General features: G+C 40.1%; 1 protein-coding gene across 4 annotated transcripts; it reads right to left on the reverse strand.

The window, feature by feature from the left end:
• Nucleotides 1–169: 169 nt before the first annotated feature.
• On the reverse strand, nucleotides 170–24292 carry ints1 (integrator complex subunit 1). 4 transcript variants are annotated; one of them, XM_037792264.1, is made up of 48 exons: nucleotides 24159–24292; nucleotides 22841–22973; nucleotides 22165–22455; nucleotides 21861–22057; nucleotides 21620–21757; nucleotides 21339–21498; nucleotides 21120–21225; nucleotides 20744–20930; nucleotides 20319–20464; nucleotides 20088–20229; nucleotides 19768–19944; nucleotides 19566–19674; nucleotides 19257–19377; nucleotides 19074–19151; nucleotides 18824–18981; nucleotides 18432–18528; nucleotides 18259–18350; nucleotides 18104–18164; nucleotides 17822–18019; nucleotides 17402–17531; nucleotides 17001–17180; nucleotides 15957–16106; nucleotides 15686–15865; nucleotides 15468–15572; nucleotides 15191–15358; nucleotides 14710–14821; nucleotides 13880–14038; nucleotides 13639–13785; nucleotides 13436–13534; nucleotides 13068–13192; nucleotides 12426–12680; nucleotides 12181–12340; nucleotides 11968–12099; nucleotides 11009–11177; nucleotides 9144–9267; nucleotides 8921–9036; nucleotides 8746–8833; nucleotides 7772–8022; nucleotides 6216–6345; nucleotides 4427–4560; nucleotides 4139–4331; nucleotides 3889–4013; nucleotides 3692–3801; nucleotides 2070–2183; nucleotides 1911–1981; nucleotides 1724–1815; nucleotides 1443–1552; nucleotides 170–1273 (listed from the first exon to the last, which is right to left on the reverse strand). In XM_037792264.1, exons 2-48 carry the CDS (start codon nucleotides 22893–22895, stop codon nucleotides 1158–1160), a joined length of 6558 nt encoding a protein of 2185 aa, XP_037648192.1. In that variant the 5' UTR covers nucleotides 22896–22973; nucleotides 24159–24292; the 3' UTR covers nucleotides 170–1157. The 4 variants fall into 4 exon arrangements, with proteins under 4 accessions (XP_037648192.1, XP_037648191.1, XP_037648190.1 ...); XM_037792263.1 differs by having other exon boundaries at nucleotides 2070–2186; XM_037792262.1 differs by having other exon boundaries at nucleotides 15459–15572.
• Between the last annotated feature and the right edge of the window lie 1017 nt (nucleotides 24293–25309).

Genomic DNA, 25309 nt, shown 5'->3' on the forward strand with positions numbered 1-25309 from the left:
GAAAGGTAATAATTGGTTCTTGTGAAATTTGCGTTTTTACAATTTCAACATTAAACTGCTTTCCAATTAAATAGCGATAAAATATTTCCATTGTATCCCTGAACTACAGCGGTTAACGGCTGAAATATGTTTCACTTTCTGGTAAAGCTGAATGAAAAATCAGAAGACATATTCCACAAGGTATGTTTATTCAGTTCACATCAAAGTGGCTCAAAGATGATGTTCAGGTAACAGTAAAGCATCGTAACTTAAAGAGAAAGGACCAATCTTTTGAGCTATTTAAATAATTCACAATTAACATTGTATTCAGGCAATAATACATTTGGTCAGATTGTTTTCTTACTCTTAATAATTTTGAAAGAGAGGAGGAAAATTAAAGCAAAATTGCTATCATACTGATGCAACACTGGATGGGGGACCATGAGCAGAAATATATTTCTTTTGTTGTTGTTCATTTAGTCCGCTTTTTAATTATACAATAATGTTGATATTTCATATTCAAACTATTGAAAATATCAAGCTGAAAATAGTGTACAATTTTCCAAATACACACTGAGCTCTGTATTTCGTAGTAATGTTAGTAATTTAATAACTGCAGAAGTGCAAAAACTCCCACAAAAATGTCTGAAAATGTAATAATGCAATGTTTTAATTTCAATTTAATTAAACCATTTTTAAGAAATAATTATAATATCTATTATTATATTAACATATTCAGTTAATCATTTTGGATATTCTGTTGTCTTAAACTGATTTTATAATATCAGCTAATAATATTTTAATTATTATTATCTTTTTTAATTATTGGTTAATGTATCCTTACATCCCTTAAGAAGTAATAAATGTACTAATTGTGGAATTATTACAATAATAGCAATTTAACAGTTTTAATTATTACATTTTCAACTAATTTAGAGGGAATTTTAATGCATTCTTTGAAGTCACTAAATGATCCAGAAGTTATTATATTACTGGTAGCTACCACCTCCCTGGTGGATCCTTTTATCCGTACCATTGAAGAGTCAGAGATTGTTAATCTATCATGATCAAATTAGAGCAATGTTTGAATTAAAGGCAATGAAAAAATAATCTATCTCTGGAATGCAGAAAATGAATGACGCTATTTTTAATGGGCTGTGAAGTTTTACACTTTGTCGTTATGTTGTTGCTTCCATGTGAAGGACCTTCATAGACTCTGCGATCATTGAACTGGTGTCAATTTGCCCGTAGATACCCACTAAAAACGCCTTGTGGAGCAAGATGTCTGCGTGTTCTGTGAAGGAAAAAAGAACAAGGTTGCGTGACTCTGACTTTTTTCATGTCTCGTTAAATCACTTTTTGCCTTCCTAAAAAAATATTGCGTGTCATGTGACTACAAGCGGAACAGGCACTTTAGTTAAATTCACTGTCAACAGGAATTGAACTAAAGAGTATCTTCTTACCTTGACAGAGAAGCACGTATTCTGGAAGATTCCTGAGAGCCGTTTGTACCACGTCAAAGTTACCGCTGCCCATACAGTACATGAAAGTTGGCAGGAAGTCTGTTGCTAGGCTGCAGCAGAGCAAACACAGTATTACATAGTGAAAAGCAAAATGGCAACAGATAAAAGTATACAGACAGATATGTTGAAGATTGATTGATAGATATGTATCACTACCCATCTTTTCTTTTCTTGTTTCTTTCTCTCTGTAGATGGTTTGTCTCAGAGTGCTCTAAACTTACCAGGGATTATTCTGGATGCAGCGTAGAGCCAGACTGAAGGCCATGTTCCGACACAACTCCTCAGACGACATCATGAGTCTCTGCAGATCATTCTACAAACAGTGACACAAGGTGGTGATTGATGCGTTACACGCCGACAGGTACTACCCTTGACCTTTTTTTTTTGTTTATGTTGTTTATGACTCACAATGAAGTACTGGATGATCTCTGGGCTCCTCCTCGACTTCTCATCTACCTCTGTCAACACTTCCAACACATCTAACGCAGGCGGGGGAAAAAGCAGCGTATTACTCATTATGATACAGGATTTATACATGTGAAATTGCTGCAGCGGTGTGTTTGTTACCCTCGACTGCCTCTCCTCTCGACATCTTTTTCAAGTACATTGTCATGTCAGCCGCGCTCAGCGACACCGAGGCAGATATGTTGACGAGGGGCAGGGAACCGGTGGCCATGTCGTCTGCTAAAGAGCAAAAGCAATTATTTAGCAGAATTGTAGTTTGCAAGAAAAGTGCAGCAGTGGCTCTTTAGACTTAAAGGGATAGTTCGGGTGTTTTGAAGTGGGGTTGTATGAGGCACTTATCCATAGTAGGTGTATTACTTACAGTAGATGATGATCTGTATGCCCACAGCATGGAGAAACAGACAGGAGCACCGGAGCAAAGCAATACAGTGTTGTGGACGGGGATGTCAGAAAAATGTATTTTAGTCACCTAAATAAATCTGTTTAAATGTCTCTATACTGATTTTGTCATCTGAGCCTGCTGGCTTTGATGAGAGCATAGATACGTTTCACTTTCAGTTCAGTTCCCCTTCTGAAAGGAGAAGGCTGTTTGACGGCAAGATAAAGTAGTGGAATCATTCTAAATACAGCATACACTTAAACGGATCTACATTTTTTTTTTAGGTGGTTAAAATATTTTTTTCTGCCGTCCCCGTCCACAGCACTGTATTGCTTTGCTCTGGTGTCGGTACTCCTCTCTTGTTTCTCCAAGCTGGGGGCATGCCAACCATCATCTACTATGGATAAGTACCTCATACAACCCCACTTCAAAACAACCGAACTATCCCTTTAATGCGTAAAATGTCACTAGGTATCAAGTAAGGGATAGTGTACAGCGAGCGGGTCATTGTTGTGAAATAAACCCAGACGGGGCGATGCGGAGGGGTCTCTCATCGCCCTGAAGGGGTTTATTTCACAACAATGACCTGCTAGCTGTACATTATCCCGCTCATTTAGGGCTATGCTTATAGTGGCTCTTTAGACTTGAAATGACAGTTCGGGTGTTTTGAAGTGGGGTTGTATGAGGTACTTTATCCATAATAGATGATGGTCGCCACGCCCCCGGCTTGGAGGAACAGACAGGAGCACTGGAGTAAAGCCATACAGTGCTGTGGACGGGGATGTCAGAAAAAATTATTTTAGCCACCTAAAAAAATCTGTTTAAGTGTACGCTATATTTAGGATATTTTCCGAAGGCGAACTGAACTGAAAGTGAATAGTATCTATACTGGTTTTGCCATTTGAGCCTGCTGGCTTTGGAGAAAGCATAGATAAGTTTCACTTTCATCTAAGTCCTCTGTCGGAAAGCAGAAGGAAAGGGCTGTCTGACGGCAAGATAAAGAATATATTCTTCATATAGTGTACACTTTTAGGCGGCTAAAATACATTTTTCTTCCATCCCCGTCCACAACACAGTCTTGTTTTGGTCCGGTGTCCGTGCTCCTGTATGCTTCTCCAAGCTGGGGGCGTGCTGACTGTCATCTACGGTGAGTAATATACCTACTATGGATAAGTATCTCGTACAACCCCACTTCAAAACAACTAAACTATCCCTTTAATACATAAAATGTCACCATGTATCAAGACAAGAAAGAAATGCTGATACATTTTAAATGTTCTTATGTTTCAGATATATGTGGGTTCTGTAACAACACCATGAAGTCAAAAGACCCTCCTGTGCTCACCATCTCTGTCTTCTGATGAATCCTCTGCAGAAGACCTTTTCACTGGCAGAGTGAGTCCAGCCAGCAGAGATTTCAGTTGAACCAGGTCTGGGTATTCTGCACACAGACCCCTGGCAGGAGAAACAGCAAATCTCTAACAAAGCCGTTGTTGCTGTAAATACGGTAAACTCAATGATGGTTTGCCATGATGTACTTACTGCAAGATGTCAGAGTGCTTCTGTAAATAGGGAATGGCGGCCGCTGCATCGTAGGTAATGTATTTCTGTGTGAACTGCAAAAACTTGTTGATGAAGACCAACGGAGAACGAGTCCTCTGGAAGTTCTACGAGGGAGAAGATGCACAAACACATATGAACATTGTAAAACTCTGATTTGAAGCAAGTGGTTACGTCTGATCTCAAGGCTAAATCCTATGGTGAAGACTTGACAGTGTGTGAGCCGCCTTACCCGAAGGACCTTCATAAAGGACAGAACGCAGTCTTGAAGCGCCCTCTGGTGGTTGCTGTGGAAAACAAGCGGCTGCAGCAGCTCCAGGATGGCGAGCACATTGCTGAAGAACGTCATGTGGTTCTGCTGCCGAAACTCCTGCGTGTTTAGGTGAATGCGACCGTGTAAGAGACCTGCAACCATAGGCAGGTGTCTGGGAGGGAAAAAAGGAAAGGAAGAACGGTGTTACAGTCAGTATTGCTATATGTACTACTGCAAAGAGTACCACCTAGGTTGGTTTTTATTCACCTGAGCAAGAGGACAGGATGTGACACAGCCATCTTCCTGCATGCGAGGTTGGCATCAGACACGCGGCCCTCAACAGACTTTGTGTCTCCTATATCAGCAAGCAGTGTAACCAGGCGATGCACCAGGACGTCAAGCTGGGGAAAATACATGCAATAAGTATTTACCATTATTATTCAATCCAAAAAAGACATTTGTTACTTTGAGTTGTCAACTACAGATGAAATAGGGTTGTTTTTTTTTAGTACAAGAAGATAGTCATTACATTAGATCCCAATTTTAAGCATTATGATTGTTTCCTGTGAAGTGCAGTGGAGTGTGAAGGCTATGGAGCTCGGTGAAGGCTATAGGTCATGACTTGTGACCCATTTTGTGATAAGCTATGGAATATTGCAGTGTATTTGTTACTGTTGCTTGTCCTGGTTTTACTCTGTAATATCCAAATATATTAAGGGAGTTCCTATTAAATCTAACCAGATATTTTACTCAATGTGAAGAGCCTCTGGTCTAAGTACAGTATGACATCTCTATTATATATGGTATATTATACTATACCATGTAGAAGGGCATAAACATTCAAATGTCACTATCCACAACGGTAACATTTTCATCATTTATAAAGCATTGTTCCTACATTAATACACATTAGTATGTAATTCATAAACAGTTATACATGTTTTATTCTTGATTAATAAACTCCTCTATGTGAGATGATGGATTAACCATTTTTGAATAAAGTCAATCAATTACAAACCAGTTATTTAGGAGTTGTCAATGGTTCATAAGATCATTTAGATGTACATTTATACATGCAGTATAATAATTTAGACATGCACTAAAGGTTAGTGAGTGTCTTAATATATGTTTTATAAACACTTAATACTGCAATTCATGATTAATTCAGGTAGTTGCTAGTTGTTAGTTAAGTATTTTGTGACCTCATCTAAAGTGAGGACCATCTATGCCTTACAGCATGACATACCGTACTGTGACTGTTTTTCGACATACTATACTATGACTGGTTTACTATAAAAACCTCAAAGTCATATGTATGTAAATCATATAATTAAATGCATGCATACATGTACCTCTAAATAGTTTGTTAATCATTTATTTACACTTTCTAAATGATCTTATGAACCATTGACAACTCCTAATTAACTGGGTTGTAATTGATATAATACTTCATTTATAAATGGTTAATCCATTGTTTTATAAAGTATGAAAATACAATCAAACAAATTATAGATGATCTTATTAATCAAGAATAAAACATTTATAAGTGTGTTTATGAATTACATACTAATGTGTATTATTACATGGCTTTGTTGAATACTCTATTGTGATTGGTCAATCACAGTGTTCTACGGTGTGTTATTTCTTTATAGAAGACCGTTGCTATGTATAACAGACCGTTGCTATGGACGCAGCTCTGATCTCGGACTCTGGCGGACCGTTTTTGTGTTATATTATTGATTTCTTAAATAACTAGCCATGAAATAAGCAGGATAATGTACAGCTAGCAGGTCATTGTTGTGAAATAAACCCCTTCAGGGGGCTTCACGTCCGGGTCCTGCACCGCCCCGTCTTGGGTTTATTTCACAACAATGACCGGCTCGCTGTACATTATCCCTTACTTAATAACAAAACAATGCTTTATAAATGCTGAATCAAGTCTTTACAAACATTTAAACTAATGCCTCATCTCCTGCAGTTATTATAAAGTGTTACCCAAAAGGTATTTAGATGTTAAGAACTATGTGGTCTATGAAATAGGTAAGACATCTCTTACCTTGCAGCTGCTGCCGTCTGCTGCCCCTCCACTGCTAAAGGTGCCTTCAGGCAGGGTAACGTGCTGGATGACCTCAGGGAAGTGCAGATAGATCTGCAGCAGCAAGTTCTGGCACCGCTTAATCATCGCACTGAAAGACAAAACAAACAAAACGGTATGCTATGGTTTAGAAACAAGTCACCATCTACAGGAATGTGCCATTCACTTTAGGGGAAATACATTTTATTTATGGCTCAGGACAGTTCAGCTGTCCATGGTAAAGCTGAGTAACAGAATAATCAAGACTGTAATCCCTGATGTTATTGAGTTGTGTGGCTTGAAGCTATTTAATTGACAGTGACTGGTTGACCAATTTTGTGCAGCCACAGAAAGTTTGTCACAACTCAAGTGAGCTTCACTCTATAATATTATTATAAAGCAAACAATGTTCCCGGTTTTACAGAAAAATTACCTTGAGTTTTGTCAAATTCTCTTTCAACGGATTATGAACAGAGCTGATATGAGATCACAGATTAGAGCACGATAAAGCACTTCTATTGTTTGTGTCTACAAGCGACAATAATTAATGTACACATACAAACTAGGCACATGAATAGCGTAATGTAATTCTGAGGCATTTGCCTTGAAGTTACTGTGGTTTCATAAAATCCGTTAAGGCTCTTGTCAGGCTCAAATGATGCACTCTCTCTAACTGAAGAGATTTATTACAGCTATGAATTAAGCAAATCAGAGCGACCTTGACCAAGAGTAAAGAGTCCGTCTGTTGTTCAATAGTTGGCGTGTAATTGGAATAAACACCGGCTTATCTGACAGCGAGGTTTCCCAAGAAGAATGCTCAACATACAATCAAGTGTTTATTCAACACAAGGCCAAAACCCTTTACTTTCAACATGTTTTTATCCTGCCATATTTTCACGAGCAACAATTTTACCAGACAGCTTAGCTGTACTTAAAATACTGTAATTCGGAAGCTAATTTTGCTTGACCTTGGCCAAAGTTTCCTCATTAAAGTGGTTTAATAACCAGAGACATATTCATGAAAGGAGGGTTTGCTTCCACAAAGAGTTGCACCCTGATCTCTGACAGCTAAGTCAGAGCAGGAATTCACAACACAGGCAAGTTTAGAGCTTCAGCCTTAATCCTCTTGGCTTCATTATAATACACTGAGCTTTTAAAGAGATCACAGTACAGACGACTTCTGCTGGTTTTAATTTCACACCAATAGACCTAATTATCGAGTTTTCCCTGGTCCACAGCATTGTGGCTGACAGAGGAAGTCTGAAAAGTTCATCTGCACTGAGAAGGAAAATCTAGTGCGATTTACCCCAAGTTTATCAGCACACTATAACAGGACAAAAAAAATGACTTTCCGTATTTGGGCTAATTAGAAAGAACAATGCAATGTGTCGAAATGGATGGGCTGAGCACTTTGGTGAACCTCACACGACAAAAGGTGATGAGCATCCAGTATGTGTCTTCGAATATGGAGGGAAGAGATAGAGGAAAGTTTTGAGAATAGTAGATCAGCGTTGAAACAATATGAATATACTGCTTACCTGTCCTCCCATTTCTTTGTGCAGTTTATGAGGTACTCTGAGACTTTCTTGATGTTCTCCAGCTCTCCGCTGCAGTAGGAGTGAAGGAGGGGCAGCCTGGACTGGATGAGGGAGCAGGAGGCCTGGTCCAAGCTCCTTTTGTCATCGTGGGGTGAGTCGCGACTGTTGAGCTCCGACTCTGACAAGATCAGGTCCACCAGGCTGAGGAGCTCCTCAGAGCTGAGTCGTAGCACAAACTTCTCTGTTTTCTTCTGAACAGACAAAAAGAAAAATACAATGAACTCTCTCTGACTTCAATCTCATCAAAAATGCAGAAAAAAGGGTGACAACCAGTGTTCATTTTGTTAACAAAAACGATGACAAAATACGAGATGCGAGATGATGACGAGACGGCACTGACATCATTAAACACTAACGGTGACGATATCAAACATGTAATGTTGACGAAAAAGACAAGACTAAGATGTAGTTTAAAAAATAAAAACTTTACCAAAATCTCTCTTTATTTTTGTCACCTTCCACCTTCTCTTCCTCTCTCTCTGCCACTCTGTCAGAGAGTCGTGCTGCGGCAGCGCTCGGTCCGTCTCTGTCCTTCTTATCTCACACCTCAATCCTGACAACTGTGCTACTATAATGCATAAAGTTGGCGGTTTGCGGGTCAGGTTGGGTTCGGGTGGTTGAGTAACGCATATCTTTACATGTTGGGTGGGCGGATTGGCTCTCATAATGGACCGGTGGGTGCGACTGAACCGCGCATCACTAAAGAGCAGTCCGGAGGACTCAAACTAACTACAAAGCTGCATTCTTAATCATTCATTCAACCTTTCGGTGACTAAAACTAGACTAATACTATGAAGGATAAAAATGACTAAATGGGACTAAAATGAATAAGCATTTTTGTTTTAAGACTAAATCTAAAATAGCTGCCAAAATGAACACTGGTGAAAACTTGTATGTGGGCTTTCGATACTTACTTGAGGGATCTTCTGGTCACGTCCTTGCCAGATACGCGGGATGTGGCTGCACGCCCACAGGAAATCCAGGGCTGATGATGGATCAAGTCTGAAAAACGTTACACAGACACTTAACATAATCTCTCACTCACACCAGAAAAAGTGGCTGACAAAATGTTTTAAAAAATGGGTGTACTTGTAGTCTCTGCGCTTGCTGAGAAGAGCGCTGATACACTGCAGGAGAGTGGACCAGTTTGACTGATGTGTAAGCAAGGCCAACAGATAAGGTCTGTAGGCCGGGGTTCCTCTGGCCTGAAATAAAGAAATAGTTAAGGATGCATCAAGAACGCCAAGCAAACACTTAATCCAGTATGATAAGACAAGAGAGGTACATTATCTGCAGGCAATGCTCATCTTACCTTGTTGAGGGCAAACAGCAGTTTCTGTTGAAGGTCTGGACACACTGAAGTGACCTCAGGGTCGAGATGCTCCAGCCAATCAACCAGCAGCCCTGAGCTCAGTCCTGACTTTGTCACCTCGGAGCTGCAGGAAAGATGCAACTGAAAGGTTACCTCTATGGAGATGTGACTGAACACCTATTCAGGTCCTATAGTTTTAACCCAGACCTCAGAATACAACTGAGCAAAAGATCTTGTGCCCAATGTGCTGGTTCATTACAACCAGCAAATCAAACATTTTATCATTAAAGGTCTTATTGATAACATTTTTATGTACACAGAATTTTAAAAAAAGTAATCCATCCACAGAGCCTTTAGAAAGGTGCTGAATACAAATATGTCATTTCATTGAAAACTATTTTATGATTGTGAATTAATTATTTAAAAAATGTTGACGGGTCCAAAATGAATGTTTTGTTAATCTCTGGAAGATATGTGATGTTTGGTTCCCACTTCTAACAAGGATTGTGAGCCAATAGTAAAACGACGTTGGTGTCGTCTAGTGGCTGAATGCTATGAGTGTTATCAATAGTACCTTTAACGTTCAGCGTTTCCCCGAGGTCGACTGCTTTGGGGTGGCAGACCCACTCTGAGAGCGGCCACTCATTCTACTACCTACCTCTACACCAAATTCCGTTCTCAAATTTAATACTTTAAAGTTTTCTTTAGACATTTATCAGTTACTTTTCCAAAGATTTAGATATCAGTTACTTTTCAAAATCCTCGTGAATCACTCTTCACATCGGCATAAATTAGATCCACTGCACATCACTTATAGTGCAGTCACTTTTAAAGCTGGTTTGCCTGTTACTCCCGTTATTTCCTTATTCATTTGCTCCTGGTGAAAAACACCAGGAGCAAATGCCAGTAGTTGAGTTTTCATTAAAACAAAATGATGACTGTTGTGTTAACTGCATGCCAAATTAATCAGAGCACACAAGGCTAAATTGCCTACCACATGACCGGTTGCTGACAAGCAATGTAGCATTTAAAAGGCTATTTTGAGTCCAGCGCAGTGCTCAGTCCACATAAAATGCGCCGAGGCTACATTACATCACCTCCAGCAAACTTCACGGAGAACAAACAGGGCAAAACAGCATCACCGATCTGTTTTAACCGAATATTCTCTGGTCTTGCTCAGCTCAAAACACAAAAGCGCAGAATCCATCAGCTGCAAGTTAGCGTGTCTTTCACTACCGAGCCTGTTTGTAACCGGTACCGACAACATTATCTTCACTTCACCTGTCTCTCCTCTGCTGCTCCGTGTGTGTGAAGAGGCTAAGCTCCTCTCTCGGTGAAACACGAGAGCAGAGGATATTAATGATCATGTGGAATTTTAGCAGCGGCGCTCATAATTGAATTATGAATATATGAGAAAACACTGATGTTGAGTCACTTGGAATCTGTCTTGGTGATAACAAAATGTTTCACACTGTAGTTACACAACTTCTACAGTTAGATCAAGACACTCCCTTTTCTAACAATGATCAGACACGCTACACAAAAACGTGCTATCACTTTATCTACATGCAATCCTTGGACAAGACCTTGCATGTGTCAAAGAACAACCTTTCAGTATGTATCTGAAGCGGTAAAGTAAATGTTCTATGATTTTCACAGCAAGTGAATCTGTAAAGCCAATGTAAAGCTGCAAAACCAATTAAACCTTTCCGAACCAAATCCAATAGCAGTACAAGGCCACAGACAGCGAGCGCCGCTTTGCTATTTTTTTTTTTTGTCACAGGCAGCCGTGTTTGTCATTTAGTCCTGTCAAATATAAATGTTTCTTGCATGACTTGAGAGGGAAATAGAATTGCGGTGCTCACTTGTTAGAATCCACTTCCTTTTTCACAGCTCGCTCCTCACTTTCCTGAAGCAGCAAGGAAATCACCGTGGCAACAGGGCCGGCTGTCCCGTTCTGTGTACCAACAGTCATCAACAGAGACAGCAGCTCCTCCAAATACGGCGACTTCACCTCCATCAGCCCTTGTAACACTGGAATGTAATAACAAAACAGCATGCTTAGTGTTGGATTGACATTATGCATCCTTATGTAACAAAACTAAAACTAAGGGCGCTTTCACAAGCCATAGTCCGAATTGATACTTTTGGTTTGTTTTCTAATTAGTCTGGTTTGGTTTTACAGAAATCGTTGCACAAATTTAAGCATACTAAATGAAAAAAAAAATGTTGGTGAGGAGAGTGTACAAACGATTGAAATTATATTTTTGGACTTGAGAGCTGCCACTTCTATGGAGGGAATCACAGACTTTGAAATATTGCTGTCAAAGTTTTTACACTTTGACTCAGCACTAATCTACTGCACACAAATCCCTTAATAAAATATATGCTGCTGTGAAAAACCTAAAATGGTTCTGGGAGAGTTCTATAGTTTCAATTTTAAGTGTCAAAATATATACTTTTCTAAAAAAAACTATTGTTAAAAAATGTAAAATGGAACATAAGAACTTTTGCTGTACTGAAAAAATACCAAATACCCTACAGGGTAATAATAATGGATATATCTAAGTTAAAAGGACATTGCCAGTCACTGCTAAAAAAAAACATTTGCAATTATACTAAACAGTTGTCAGTTTTACTTGATAAATAATAAATAAAAAAACGTTCTACCTGATAAATCAATACATCACGTTTTAAGACTGTGATAGATTAATTCTGTCAATCAGTTAATTATTTAACTACTGTTTGAAACACTAAATCTGATGCTCAGTTCACACAAATTCAATACACGCTCACATCATCCACACAAAGACTCTATTAATACCTTTCCCAATGAGCTCTGCTTCTGCATTACATCTGTCTCCAGCTTTCAGCATTGCAATGACGGCCATCAGCGGCGCTTCAATATCTCTGCGATATGCTAAAGTCTCAGCCAGGTGGAGAAAACCTGTACGCACTGCGGGGCAGAAACACTTGTCACACACTGATTATCTACAATGAATGAACATTTGAAAAGATAATGTGTTGAGGTGCTCACCATCATTGTGCCTGTGTTTGTTAGAGTTCTGACCAGCGAAGGATTTGAGCAGAGTCTTTAAGGGTCCTGCCTCCACGGTTGGGTTGTCTAACCAGATTAACATCTCAAGAATGACCTTCAGGAACAGTGAGGAGAAAGCCATGTCCTGGGACACGAGACGCTGGAAGAAACAAGAAAAAAATACTTGTATTCCAATGTTTTATGACTCAACATGGAATTATGCACCGACTGTTAATGAGCCTTACCTGGTAGAGGTGAAGTTGGCGCATGAGAGGGCAGGAGAGGGCGTGGCTGTGGTGCATTGATATGACAATAGGCCCTGCGTGAGAAGAGGTGAGCAGGGCTGCTATGGCCTGTAGGAGCCGAAATGCCAACCCAGCCTGCTGAATTTGGCCCTGCTTGGCCCGCATCAGCTCTTTAGCAAGCGCCTGCTGCAGGGCCAGAGAAAGCTGACTGGGAGGGGGGCCGTGCCAGCGGGGGTCCACTTTTAAGGGGAATATCTGTTAAAGCAAAGGAAACAGAAACAGGTCAGTTTGACACAGAAGTGACTCAACAACAGCTTGGAATGAAAACAGTGGAAACCGCTTATTGATCATGTCTTTCTTCTAGTAAGTAAAAAATTGACGTTAGTCTAATGTAGTATTCAAATATTTTTCCATATGTTATCATGTATGAAAAGACCCAAAATGAACACTGTAAGCAGACTACTTGATTACTACATATGCGGTTGATCACTGTAACCGTGATCACTATAAGCGGTTTCCACGAATAAACGATTGTTTATTGGTGAATTTTTCAATCAACAATTGACATTTAGCCCACAAAGAATTGTGTTTAAAAAATTCACAAGACAAAGAACTGAGAATAAAACAGCTGGTAAATCCCACCTGAAGCAACATGCCAGCGAGATCGTCGTCAGGCCCGACTGCAGGAAGCTGACTGGCTGCTCTCATCTTCACAGAGCTGTGGGGCGTTTCCACGGTAACTTTGACCTTACTTGTTTCAGCAGAATCTGTCAGAAGGGATGTAGTCAGGACATGGACTAATGTAGATTATTTTCATACATTTTTTGGTACATCTTTTGTCAGACACTTTACATTTAAAGCCCTGTGTCATCTAAGATTATGTGCAAATATAAAAAAATCTTAATATTGTTAAACAAATTTACAAACTTTTACACTTTTAATGTGAGTAATCTAGAAAATGAATAGCAAAAATGACTTAAATGTCATATAATATAACCTGAAACACCAACCTCTGAGTGGAGGAAGAGAGGAGCTCAGTAACGAATGGAAAGTGTGCCCCCCAGTGGCACCTCGCTCGTGTTGCACTTCAACCAGGTGGGCCATGTAGTCTATTGCAGGATGAATACAAAATTAGATTAATCATAAATATTTTAGGAATATAATCTCAAAATGTTAAACTATTTCAAAAGTAAGATATCTGCAGCTCTCTTACGCTTGTCCATGATGTTCTGTTCCAGCGTCTGTGTATCATGAGAGACCGCCTGATCCAAGTACTGCAGCAGTTTACTCATGCTGGATACAGGGATGCCAAATGACTGTACAAACAGCAGCAGCTGCTGAGACTCCAGGTCTTGTAAAGCTGAGGGGAAAAACATGTATTGTTCCGTTAAAAATAAAAAAATTCATTTACATGGTGACCAACGCATATTTTTGTGTGTTATGGCAAGTTGTACCTGCATCAACCAATCGAGAAACCTCTGATCGGATCATCCTCAGTTTCAACCAATCAGGGAGCAGGAGGGCCTCTTCTGAGGTGTCAACCAGGAAGGCCGTGGGTAGAGGTTTCTTGTCGGGAAACCAAATGTCCAAAAGAGCGTAGAAATCACTCTCTCCTGTAAATATGAACAATGGTAAACATGTTCTTACTAGGGATGCACGATATTGGATTTTTGCAGATATCTATTTTTGGCCAATGCCAATTAGGAATGCACCGATCCAACTATTTCAGTCCCGATACTGATAGCGATACCTGGGCTGTAGGTATTGGCTGATACCGAGTACCGATCCGATACAAGTGTTTAATTAATAAGCTGTATGCCTCACTGTGACTGGGATTAGTCTTTAATGTGTAAGTGTGACTTATACATTGCTCTCCTAACTTAAAACAAAATACATAGATATAAATTTACTGAATTAGTTATCAAAATAATAAAATCATACACCAGTAACTTGGTAAAAAAAAATCTTCAAAATTAACTGGAATTACAATTCAAGTGTAAACATTTTTAATGCAGCAACAAATTGGTCAAAACTTAAACAGGAATTCAAATTCCAGTATATAATGTATATAGTATATAAAAATAGAACTGAATTGAGTAGATTGGCCCCATTATCACCGATACAGCTATTCGAGTCAATATCGGCCTGATATTCGATTTGGTGTCGGTACATCCCTAATGCCAATATTTATATATATCGAATATATTTATTATCATCATGCATCCCTAGTTCTTACAGCCCCTTTAACATTACAAACGTTGAACAGCAAAGTGAACAGGACTACCTTTAGGTGGTCCCAGAGTCAGCAGGATAACCATGGCATGGACTACCAGAATGTGCATCGTAGCAGTCTCTCCTGTGGTCCAACGCAGAAACACCTGGTCCTGAGATTCTGACTGGAGAAAAGAAGAAGTCTGTCAGGCACAAGTTTTATCATGCAATTCCCCCCGTTTTCATCACATCCTACAGACATCAAACTGGGATTAATCTTTAATTGCAGCTGAAATTTCAGTTGCAGCTGCAAAGCCTATTTTTCAAGCCTGCTCACTATTGTATTTATTTTTTCTTGGACTCACTATCAAGATCATTCAGTAATCACAGTCAGGTCACTAGACCCAAAACTTAACACTTTTTTTAGATTGCATAAAGATTTTAGGGTGTATGGAGCTTCCAGCTTATTCATAGATATTTCAGTTACTTTGAGCCAGTGATAAATAGTTAGCCATGGTGTAAATGATGAATGTAGTTCAGTTAGCAATGCTCACCCAGCTGTAAAGATCCTCGCCCTCTTTGGTCTTCCTCATCCGCTTGATGTATGTAGAGAAGATGGTGAGGAAAGCACTGAGCACAGCATCAGACTCAGGTCTGCAGGAATGTTTGGAGAACAGGCTGTTCATGATGGTGGAACGCTCGACGATTAGCCGGGCGACGTCCTATAGAGAGCGATTCGTAGATCAGATTTACTTCAGCGCTGCTCGACGAAAAAACAGATTAACGAAAAAACATGTAATGTAATGAATGTAAGTAACTCGCCGTGATTACCAGGGCCAGGTCATTATGAGAAGCCTGCTCCTCCACCGGTGCATGCTGGGAGAGGTAGATGAGATAGGCACTGATGGTCTGCGGATCTGTCTCCATATGAATAGCCTTCAAGAGAGCAGACAGACAAGACACCCGTCAAACTCCTTGTCACCAAACCTCCTAAAAGGTTTACATTTATTTCCAGTTGTTCACAGTTTACATTTGAGTCAGACACTGACCTGCTGCAGAGCAGTGGACGTCATGCCTCTGACGCTGTCAAACAAGGGGAGCTTTGGGAGGTCTTGTAGCAGCCAATTGTATCCTGGCAAGAGCTCAGCATCTGCAGAGTCTTCTTCCATGGGCTGATCCCGCTCATCTCCATCTTTCAGGCCTCCTTCACTCAGCACCAATGACAAACCCTACACACAAATATATAATGTAAATGGAATCAGGTTTAAACAGTAACACAATGCTACTAGTGATGCTTTTTTTATGCTTCCAATACGGTACCTTCATGGCTAGAACTCTCGATGCCACCTGAGAAGAGCTGAGACGACGCAGAAAGTAGTCCAGCACTTCACATGTTGTCTGTTCGTCAGCCTTAGGACCCAACAAAAGATCCTGGAGCCGCCCAAGTAGCTGCCTTTGCTTTTGCTGTCTCTAACAGGAAGAGAGATAATAATTCAGGATTAGCCAAGAGTCTGTAATAAGCTACACATAAATTTAAATAAGCACAGAGATAAATTTAGCATGTTGCAAGTTTATTTGAGCCCAAAGTCGAATTAAGACCTGTCATTAAAGGGTGGGTCCATCTATGTTCTTTTTCGTTTTTTTAAATGGAGACACCTACTCAGCCGTTTGCAAAAAGCAGTGACATAGGTGAGATAATCATGAAGCTAATCAATAAGGTTATGAATAATGTGTACTCAAGCACTAGCTTAGTCAAAGTTAGCTGTACTAGGTTTGGAAATAACTGAAAGGGTTAGCTCAGATGTGGGGTTGTATGTAGTCCCTTGTTCTGCAAGGTAAAATTATTATTTTTGTGAATGGAGTCTGGTGGCTTTGAAGAGAGCGATATAACGGCTTCAGTTCCCTGTAGCAAAGGGCTGTGTGACGGTGAGGTAAGTAGCTGTGGACGGGAGCAACAGAAAAACATATTTTAGCCACCGTAAACAAAAAACAATATCAGTTTAAGTGTAAGCTATATTTAGAATATTTTCACTGCTTTACCTCGACATCAGACAGCCCTTTCCGACGGGAACTGAAGCCGTTATCTATGCTCTTTTCAAAGCCCCCAGACTCCATTCACAAAAACTTCGCAGAACACAAGAGTTGCTGGTCTATCACTGCCTCGATGGGTTAGTTTGTTTGTGTTATTGTGTGACTTTTGAATCCGGACTAACGTGGCCATCACTGAGAAGCTACAGAATGATATAAAAACCTAAAAAATAATGGACCCGCCCTTTAAGAAACATTCAAAAACAATGTCAGATCAGGACAATTTCAGTAATTGCTGCCTGCCAACAGTAAGGTATGTTGTTATAATCAACATACTTGTCTCTTCTTGGCTTTCTGCTCTTTGCTCTCTCCCTCTTCGTCATCCTCTATTGGCAGACTGTCATCCGCAGCATCATGCAGAAGGAATTCACACAGGCACTGCACTGGAAGCACATCCAGGGATCCCTCACTGGACTGGACCAAATCAGCCAACCATGGCATGGACTGAGAGGAAGCCTGTGAAGGGTTGGAAATGTACAGTTACAGGATGCACACTGTAGACAAAAACCTTAGAACAAGGGTGCCTGAACTTTTTAGCTTAAATTAGCAAAATAAAATGACATCGCCCAAAAAAACAACAACAATCGGCGATGTGCTGAGTCAATGGTTGATAGCCAATACATATTCGTCCAATCGCCCAACCCTATAGTGTGTATTAGTGTGTCCATGGCCATTACCTGTCTCTGGATGATGTTGAGGAGGAAGTCCGGGTTGCGGCTGCGGCAAAGGAGATGTCCCAGACGCAGAGACTGGTTGAGGGTTTTTACCTGCTCCTGGATCTGAGGAGGAGGTCGACGAGGAGGACCCCTGAACACAAACAAAAACTATGAGTCCATCTTACAGTCACACATCTGTAAGAACACTTATCTAGATTTTAAAAGCTATTATAGCTTAATACAGGACTTCTTCCATTATAGACTGACAAGGATTTTCTAGTGGTAATAGCTAGATTGAACTGTCTGCTGTATAGAAAATAGGACGGTGTAAGTTTACTGTCCTCCCTCCAATCTAAAGAAAGTGGAGGTTGTTGGAGAAGTTTAAAAAAAGAGAATACAATCAACTAGTTACAAGGTGCATAATTCCTCTTGGTCTCTTACTGGGGATCCAGACTGGTAAGCTGAGACAACAGCAGGCTGTTGCTCTCTGTGATGGTCTGTTTGGTGGAGGCTGCTGCCAAGTGGCTCTCAAAGGCCAGGATCTCCTGTTTCTCTCTCTGGGAGACCTGCAGCTCCCTGTTGATCATCTCCGTCTTTGTGTCCTCGTCCGCAACGGTGCATGGAGGGTAGCTATAGTTACTACGGAGGCATAGAGAGATGTGTTTTAGTTAGTTCAGCATTGTTATCCTGGAAACTGTTCTATTCTAAATAACCTTCACCTACTTTGTCATAACCATCTCCATGAGCATTTTCAGTGTAGGATAGCCGTCCCAGGCAGCCAAACCTAAAGGAAAAAATGTCAGACAATATATTAATGAAGAATATTTAAGAGCTTAAGAAGCTAAGCTTATGTATTCAACATAGAAAAAGTGCTGTACCTATTTTCTGAGGATTAAACGCGGCCACCACAAGCAGCAGCAGCCATGCCTTCCAATACAGTGCGGATATCGCCAAATTTGGATGTTGGTACCTTAAACATTAAGAGTCGTTTGTTATTTTAGACTGTAAACTGTATGACCTGAAAGTGTTTTTTAAAAAATGGTTGTAGTACCCTGCAGGCAGCTGAATGTTCTCCGGGTGGTGGTATGTACACAGATTCAGCACCGCATCAATGAGTTGGATCCTCTCCACTTTCAGGACCTCCAGATCTGTTTAAAAAGAAACAGTCGGTCAGCTCTACGGATTCAAACTGATATGTCAAGAATCATGCCAAGAAGCAGTCAAACAATTACAATGAAAACCATATTTCCTTTGTTCATACTTTCCTAAGAAGCATTTTTCTGTGAGGATAAGATGTGAATAAGGAGTTGAAAGACTCAAGTTGGCTGCTCATTAAACTGAGGCACATGTGTTTACCAAATGTCCAAATATTCTGCCACAGAGTAATATACACAGCTTAACTGTGATCATAAACAGTTACAGCCTAAGTGGATCTTCACACACCATCAGACTGAACTCCAGCAGCCCTCTTCACCAGGTGATCTGCCAGCTCCATGGCATCGGCTGGGCCCAGGGGCAAATCACGCGACAGCCCGATCACCAGAATGCGCATCAGTGTGTCCTCCAACAGCGGCACCTCTGAGCAGAGGCGAAGGAAGAAACTGAGGAATAATTTTTTTAAAATAGCTTAGTAAGGTGCTAAACACAGTCAGAAGAAAACATGATTCATTTGGAATAATGGAGGAAAACTCACTTCCTGTCACTCTCTGGAGGCCAGTTGTCCCACTTGTAATACGTCTCAGGTTGCTCTGTGAACAGCACTTTGTGAAGGCTGCAAACATGAAAGACATAACACACATATAAAGTAGCTGAAAACATGATTAGCTTGTGCACTCGGTTTCAACAATGAACACATCAGATGCGTGGAGTTACTGACCAGTGAACGTAGTCTTTTGCGCCGACTTTGCTGATGGTGGGAACCACGGAGTGAAGCCACCACACAGCGTCTCTCTGGATGGCAGCTATCTGATTCTGAAACGACCTCAGGCTCTCCAGATCTGAAACAAACCACACATATGTTTAAAGACCCATGCTTTGAAGCTTCGACCGTTGCCATGGTAATCGACCTAGTAATCAACCTCACTGACAGCCAATTTCAGTTTGGTGTGTCTGGCCCTTAAGGCAAAGCCAATCATGCATATTATGGTTAATAGACACATCATTAGAACAAATACACAACACTCACTCTTCTTCTCTCCTTTGTCCCACGCAATGCCAGATTCTTTGACCTGAGCGGTGATGCCCAACATCATGGAGACAGTCAGTAAATCTGTCACCTGGATAACAAAACGCTCCTATGGGAGAGACAAAGATAAACAGTTCAGTGTAAATATATGTAGAGATTAAAGCTGAAATGACTGAGGGATTTATACATATACAGTACATACTTTGAACTCCAAGTCCAAATAGCTGGTCTCCTTCCTCTCCTGCATTAAACCAAAGCAGAAGGACTGGAAGTTAATCTCATGCTTGGTCTGTTTGATGATCTCTCTCAGCAAAGCTCGGGAGGCACGGAGGTAATCGTCCTTATTGGTTAGCAGGTCCTGGAACACCATCGCCAAGAACTACAGACACAATGGAAGACAGGAAGAATGTTGATTTAGAGGAAATGATAGAATTCAAACACAGACACTAATGACTGATTCAAATAGTAAAATTATTTCCAAACTACTATTTGTTCAATTAATTCAAAAGTCTCTAGTTTTACCTTTGGACCCTGCTCCGGGCTGTGCTGCAGCACTGTGTGGAGGACTTGCATGTTGTTAGGATTCCTGGCATTGGAGAGTTCATTGAAGATCACCAGCTTCACCATAGTGCCCAAGTTGTCTCTGTTAGCATTGAGCAGCTCCCTGGAGAATCACGACCAAAAGCACCAGTTAGTGTAAGTCACTGTGTGTAACAGCAAGTTAGAAGTAAGACAAAAAGCGACTCCACAGACCTGACACACAGCATGTAGTGGTTGAGGAGGACTTTAGGTTTGAGTCTGATCTTGATCAGGTTAGAGATCACCTCCATGTCGTCTGCCCCCTGGGTGTTGCAGTTCATACACAAAGACATGAGGAGGTCTTGAGCTGGTCGAGTGAGCTGTGCGCACACAAAAACAAAAAGAGTCAGTTAATGCTCATTAATCAACAGTCATGGTTAATATTCATGATTTCACATAAAAAAAAATATATATATTTTTGTGGCCATTATAAGCTACCTTTTACCTTTCATTATAGAGGTATTGTTACAAATTAACCCAGCATTTTTATCTCACCAAATGCAGTATTTCACTACAGGTTGCGGACAGATAATACTGCCACTGAGATACTGGGAAAATGAGCAATACAAGTGGTTTATTCCAGGATATTTGTTACTCACTTTTGGGTTCTGGAGCCACATCTCCAGCCTCTGCACAGTCATGAGCCGTGCCTCTTTGTAGCCACACGTGGCCGTGAGCAGACGCAGCAGGTTTCGGGACACGTTGTCCATCGGCTGCCTGCGGTTCAACTGATCCCTGAGGACGTCAAGCACATAGTCCTCCACGCTCTCTGCCAGTTCATCATACCTACAGTATACCACAGGGTGAGACAAAAGACAAAATGGTCCAGGAACTCAGTACATCTTTTGCAAGAATCGTTATAAATTATTTAATAAATACAAAATAGTATCCACACACAAATCTGACAATTTAGAGTGGTGTATGTTGGACTGTACACTGTAGCATCCCTCACATCTACAAGCATAGTTTTCATACCTCGGCATCATCTGCCCTTCATCCTCAGGGCTGAGTTTCTCCTCAGCTATCAGTAATTCAGTCTGGCTGTCGTCTTCATCGGGGGTTGAGGGATGAGGGCTGCTACCTAAATATAAAATGTAAAAACCCCAAAGCAGCATAAATAATCAGCACTTGTTTCCTGCATCAACAATCCTAACACCCAACAAGCCAGTGTGTGTTTTCTCAATGTAACTGTACCTGCACTGAGATCTCCACCAAAGCGGCCAGTGTCAGCCTGCAGCAGCATACTCTTAGGGGGCATCTTTGTCCCAAAAGCAGTCTGGATGTTGTCCACAAAATTCTTACATTGAGAACTGTCCACCCAGATTCTTTCCCCCAGAGAGTCCTCAATGTACACCTGAAAATACATTTTAGATTATCAAACTGCAAGAGTTCCTACTGTACATGGATAAAATAAAACATCTTTAAAAAACAAAAAAACAATATAAAACTGTTTTGAGTGTTCAGGAGGTTCTCACTTTTACAAAGATCTCTGGCCAGTTTTCGTCCTCCTCGTAGGCTGCCATCAGCAGATTGCAAGCAAGAACAGACACAAGGCTGTTCCCCTTTGCTTTAAAGTTGATCGAAGCATCCCGACGCAGGAGGCTGCACAGGGCCTTGAGACGAGAGTAAGACAGGTGAAAAGTCCAATCAAATTCCAACATCTGTGATGTTCACTTTGGGGAAGAACGTTTACACAATGTCAATGGAAAGTCTTACCTCAATAATTCCTTCAGTGGCAAAAACATTGGGTTTGATTTTGGCCAGGAACATGAGACTGAGGTACAGTGTTATGTCAGGCTTGGCTCGGTTCATCTTAAGTTGTTTCACTGCTCCACACAGCAGTCCCTCGATGCGGTCATCATTTCCTTCAGACTCTGCAGCTTCAATCTCATCCAGAAGCACTACCGGTGACACTGCAATAAAAAAGAGGAGTTTTAACTTTCCTTACAACTATGACAGTGAGTGTAAAATTCAAGTTTGCAAAAAAAAAAAAAAAACAGTTACAAAGCAACTGATATACCTTCAATAGGTACCACTGATGGCTCCTTTATTGAGGGTGATATTGCCCTCTTGTCCACAGCTGCGACATCAGCGAGTCGCCCGAGAGCACTGACTGGAGGGGTGGTGGATAGTTTGGGCCGCTTGGTGAGGCCAGACAGACCCGATGAGGAGGGCAGAGTGGAGGAAGTCTCTCTCTTACGGTCAGCAGGTAGAGTTGTGGATGCTGGCTTCAGCAGGACAGCAGGGGCTTTAGGCTCTCCACCCTGGCTCTTTGATCCGAGAGCAATGAAATCTCCTGGTGGAGGATGACCTAGGAGAAGCATACATCACAGTAGATTGAGATTTTCTTCTACTTTGCTACCAGGAAATGAAATTAGCACCTGTCAAATACAGAGAAAACGTTGGCTGTGGCAGGTCACCTGTCATCATGGCAAATAGGTTATCCTTATATTAAGAAATATTGTAGGGCAATTCCTGAGTTAAACATAGTCAGGGATTAAGGTTACATGATATATTTCATATTTGTACTGCCTGGTACCACTGACACTGACTCTACATAGGTTTCAGAAGTGACACAAATTTGAGTGGCCAGTAGAAATGTTCAGTGACCTGCCAACAGTGGCAGGGAATTTCAGACCCTGTTTGCTACCATGTTCAAAACAACACTTAAAGTGACACTGCTCTTGGCATTATACCTGATGGTTTTGCAGCACTGGGGCGCCTGAGAGTTGTAGGCTTTGGACGATTCATCTTGACTAAACAGGCACAAGTCGAAGCCAAATCCACAGCAGATTAATAAGTGGGTGACATTACTTAGCTTGGAGTAGTCTGTTATATATGAGAAAAAAAAACAAGGAGAAACACAAGATTAGCAAGCAAAACAACATCTTCATAATATCTTAATAAATATGAAGTTGATAAGGCAATATATTTTGATTATAACACAGATTCCAATACATGACATGTGCATAAATCATCTATTATTCTAATTACAAGTGTTTCTGGCATTTGCACCAACAGTTTAGGGAGCTTTACGTTGAATTAATCTATTCTTTCTTTTTGTCATTATTATTATTGTTATTTCTTTTCTTGGTTTTGTTTCGGTTTTGAATGTTGAGGTTGTTTTTCTCTAGTGTACTTGATGGGTTTGTCTGTAAAGCTCATCTACTTAAAAGTTTATAGACTGTTGTAAATATGAACAATGGATTGCATTTATGAAAACAGCCTTGAAAAAAGGGAAAAAATAAAGTATAACAAATAAAAATAAGAGGTGGGAAAACTTCATCATGTAATCTGATTCGTATAATCATTACAAGAGGATCAAACACAAGTTTAGTAACCTTTAGCTAAGGTAACGTTGACTTAATGGCATAAACATCAAGTATATATGACGGAAAGTTTTGACATAGATATTTTTTTTTTATATTTATTTACAATAGGTTCACTTTCTTTTTCATATTAGTACACTAGATTATCTTTCTTTTCATATGCATACACTAAATTCACTTTATTTTTCATTTGAATACACTACATTCACTTTCTTGCCTAGAAAAGCAAAGTACACAACTTTACATTTGCATGCCTCCTTTAAATAACACTAATTTAACATGTAATCTGATTCGTATAATCATCACAAGAGGATCAAACACATGTTTAGTAACCTTTAACTAAGGTAACGTTGACTTTAATGGCTAGAGCTAACATCAATTAGATAGTTAAGACCTTAAATCGCAAGGAAAACAACATAAGCGTTAAAGTACAGACCAAAAATAGCAAAAAGTCTGTTATGGGTCAGTTGACAGCCTTTTATCAGGACACTAGCTACATACTGAACAACAACTGCTGAGCTAACTGCTAAGCTAACTGCTAAGCTAACTGCTAAGCTAACTACAAAGCTAACTGAAGCTATGTGACTGTTAGCATGTTGAGCTAACGCTAGTTTAACGTGTCAAAGCGCAGCTCTGACGGTGAATTATCCTTCATTGAGCTGTAATTTAAATTAAAAAGGCTTACATATATACTCGGTCTCGTAAAACTGGTCGTGGTTTGTCTGAGAGATGTACTTTAATCAATAATCAACGTTAACCGGCTCAGACACTGTTAGCACAGAGCCGTCGCCATGACAGCTTCTTCTTCTTCTCTGTATGAATGTTGGTAGTAAACTGTGTTATACCGCCACCTAGTGACAGAGACAGGAAGTGTCAGGTGGTGTTACAGTGAAAGCAGTCTACTCGACACAGATCTTGAATAAGCATAAGTAAGATAGATGTATGTACGCCAAAAATCACGAGTCCTCCTTACCTCTGCTTTCTTTGAGAGTTACGGCGTTATTCTGTTTGTCATGGCTTGCATTTTGGGTTTTACTTTGAAATTATTCACCGGAAATACATGTCACTATGCCATTATTATTATTGTTGTTTTTTTTATTGAAGATATTTCATTTACAAACATTAAGGCATTGTAATCTAAACTAAATACTTCTAACATACAAGGCACAATTGGATAGGAAAGATAACTTAAATTATAAAAAATAATATAATAAAAATAAAAGAGGGTTGAAAATAATTAAAGGAACAATAAAAGAAATGCATAAATAAATAAATAAATAAATGATAAGACTGCACTCGTCCATAGTAGCTCTAGGGGTCATCATTGGTCTTAAAGCACTGAGATGATTGTCCACAATGCCATCATGTCTAACTTGATGCTAGAGGAGTGCAGCTGTAGTTTCTCACTGTGACCACTAGAGGGCGGAAAACGTCACATGATAAACTGCAATATAAAACACATGTGTGGTGTGCCCCCTGGTGGTCACAGTGAGTAAATGCATTATCAAGTTAGACATAATTAGCATATTAAAGTTCCGGTCAACCCTTTCAAAGTATAACTTAAAAATATATGAGATGTAGTTACGCACTGAAGCCACTGGAGGGCACTAAAGGCTGGTCACTTTTTTTTTCTTATACTGAGCGCTACATATGTACAAACAAAACGGATCATACCAGGGACTTACCTAGGCCTACAGAATTTTAAAAGTAATTAAAATAAATCATATATATATATATAATATAATAGTATAATATGATATAATATAATATAATATAGTATAATAATATAATATAATATAATGTTAAATTGCATCGTCCCTATAAAAAAGGATATAT

Source organism: Sebastes umbrosus, chromosome 14, assembly GCF_015220745.1.
Source record: "Sebastes umbrosus isolate fSebUmb1 chromosome 14, fSebUmb1.pri, whole genome shotgun sequence".
NCBI lineage: Eukaryota > Metazoa > Chordata > Actinopteri > Perciformes > Sebastidae > Sebastes > Sebastes umbrosus.

Excerpts from the sequence above, each read along its gene's own strand:
- ints1 (XM_037792261.1), bottom strand. The coding sequence starts at position 22,895 with ATGAATCGTCCAAAGCCTACAACTCTCAGGCGCCCCAGTGCTGCAAAA. Across the intron at positions 19,945-20,087 it reads GCCCGGAGCAGGGTCCAAAG|TTCTTGGCGATGGTGTTCCA; the intron begins GTAAAACTAGAG and ends TTGTGTCTGTAG. Across the intron at positions 18,982-19,073 it reads CCTCCAGAGAGTGACAGGAA|TTTCTTCCTTCGCCTCTGCT; the intron begins GTGAGTTTTCCT and ends ATTATTCCTCAG.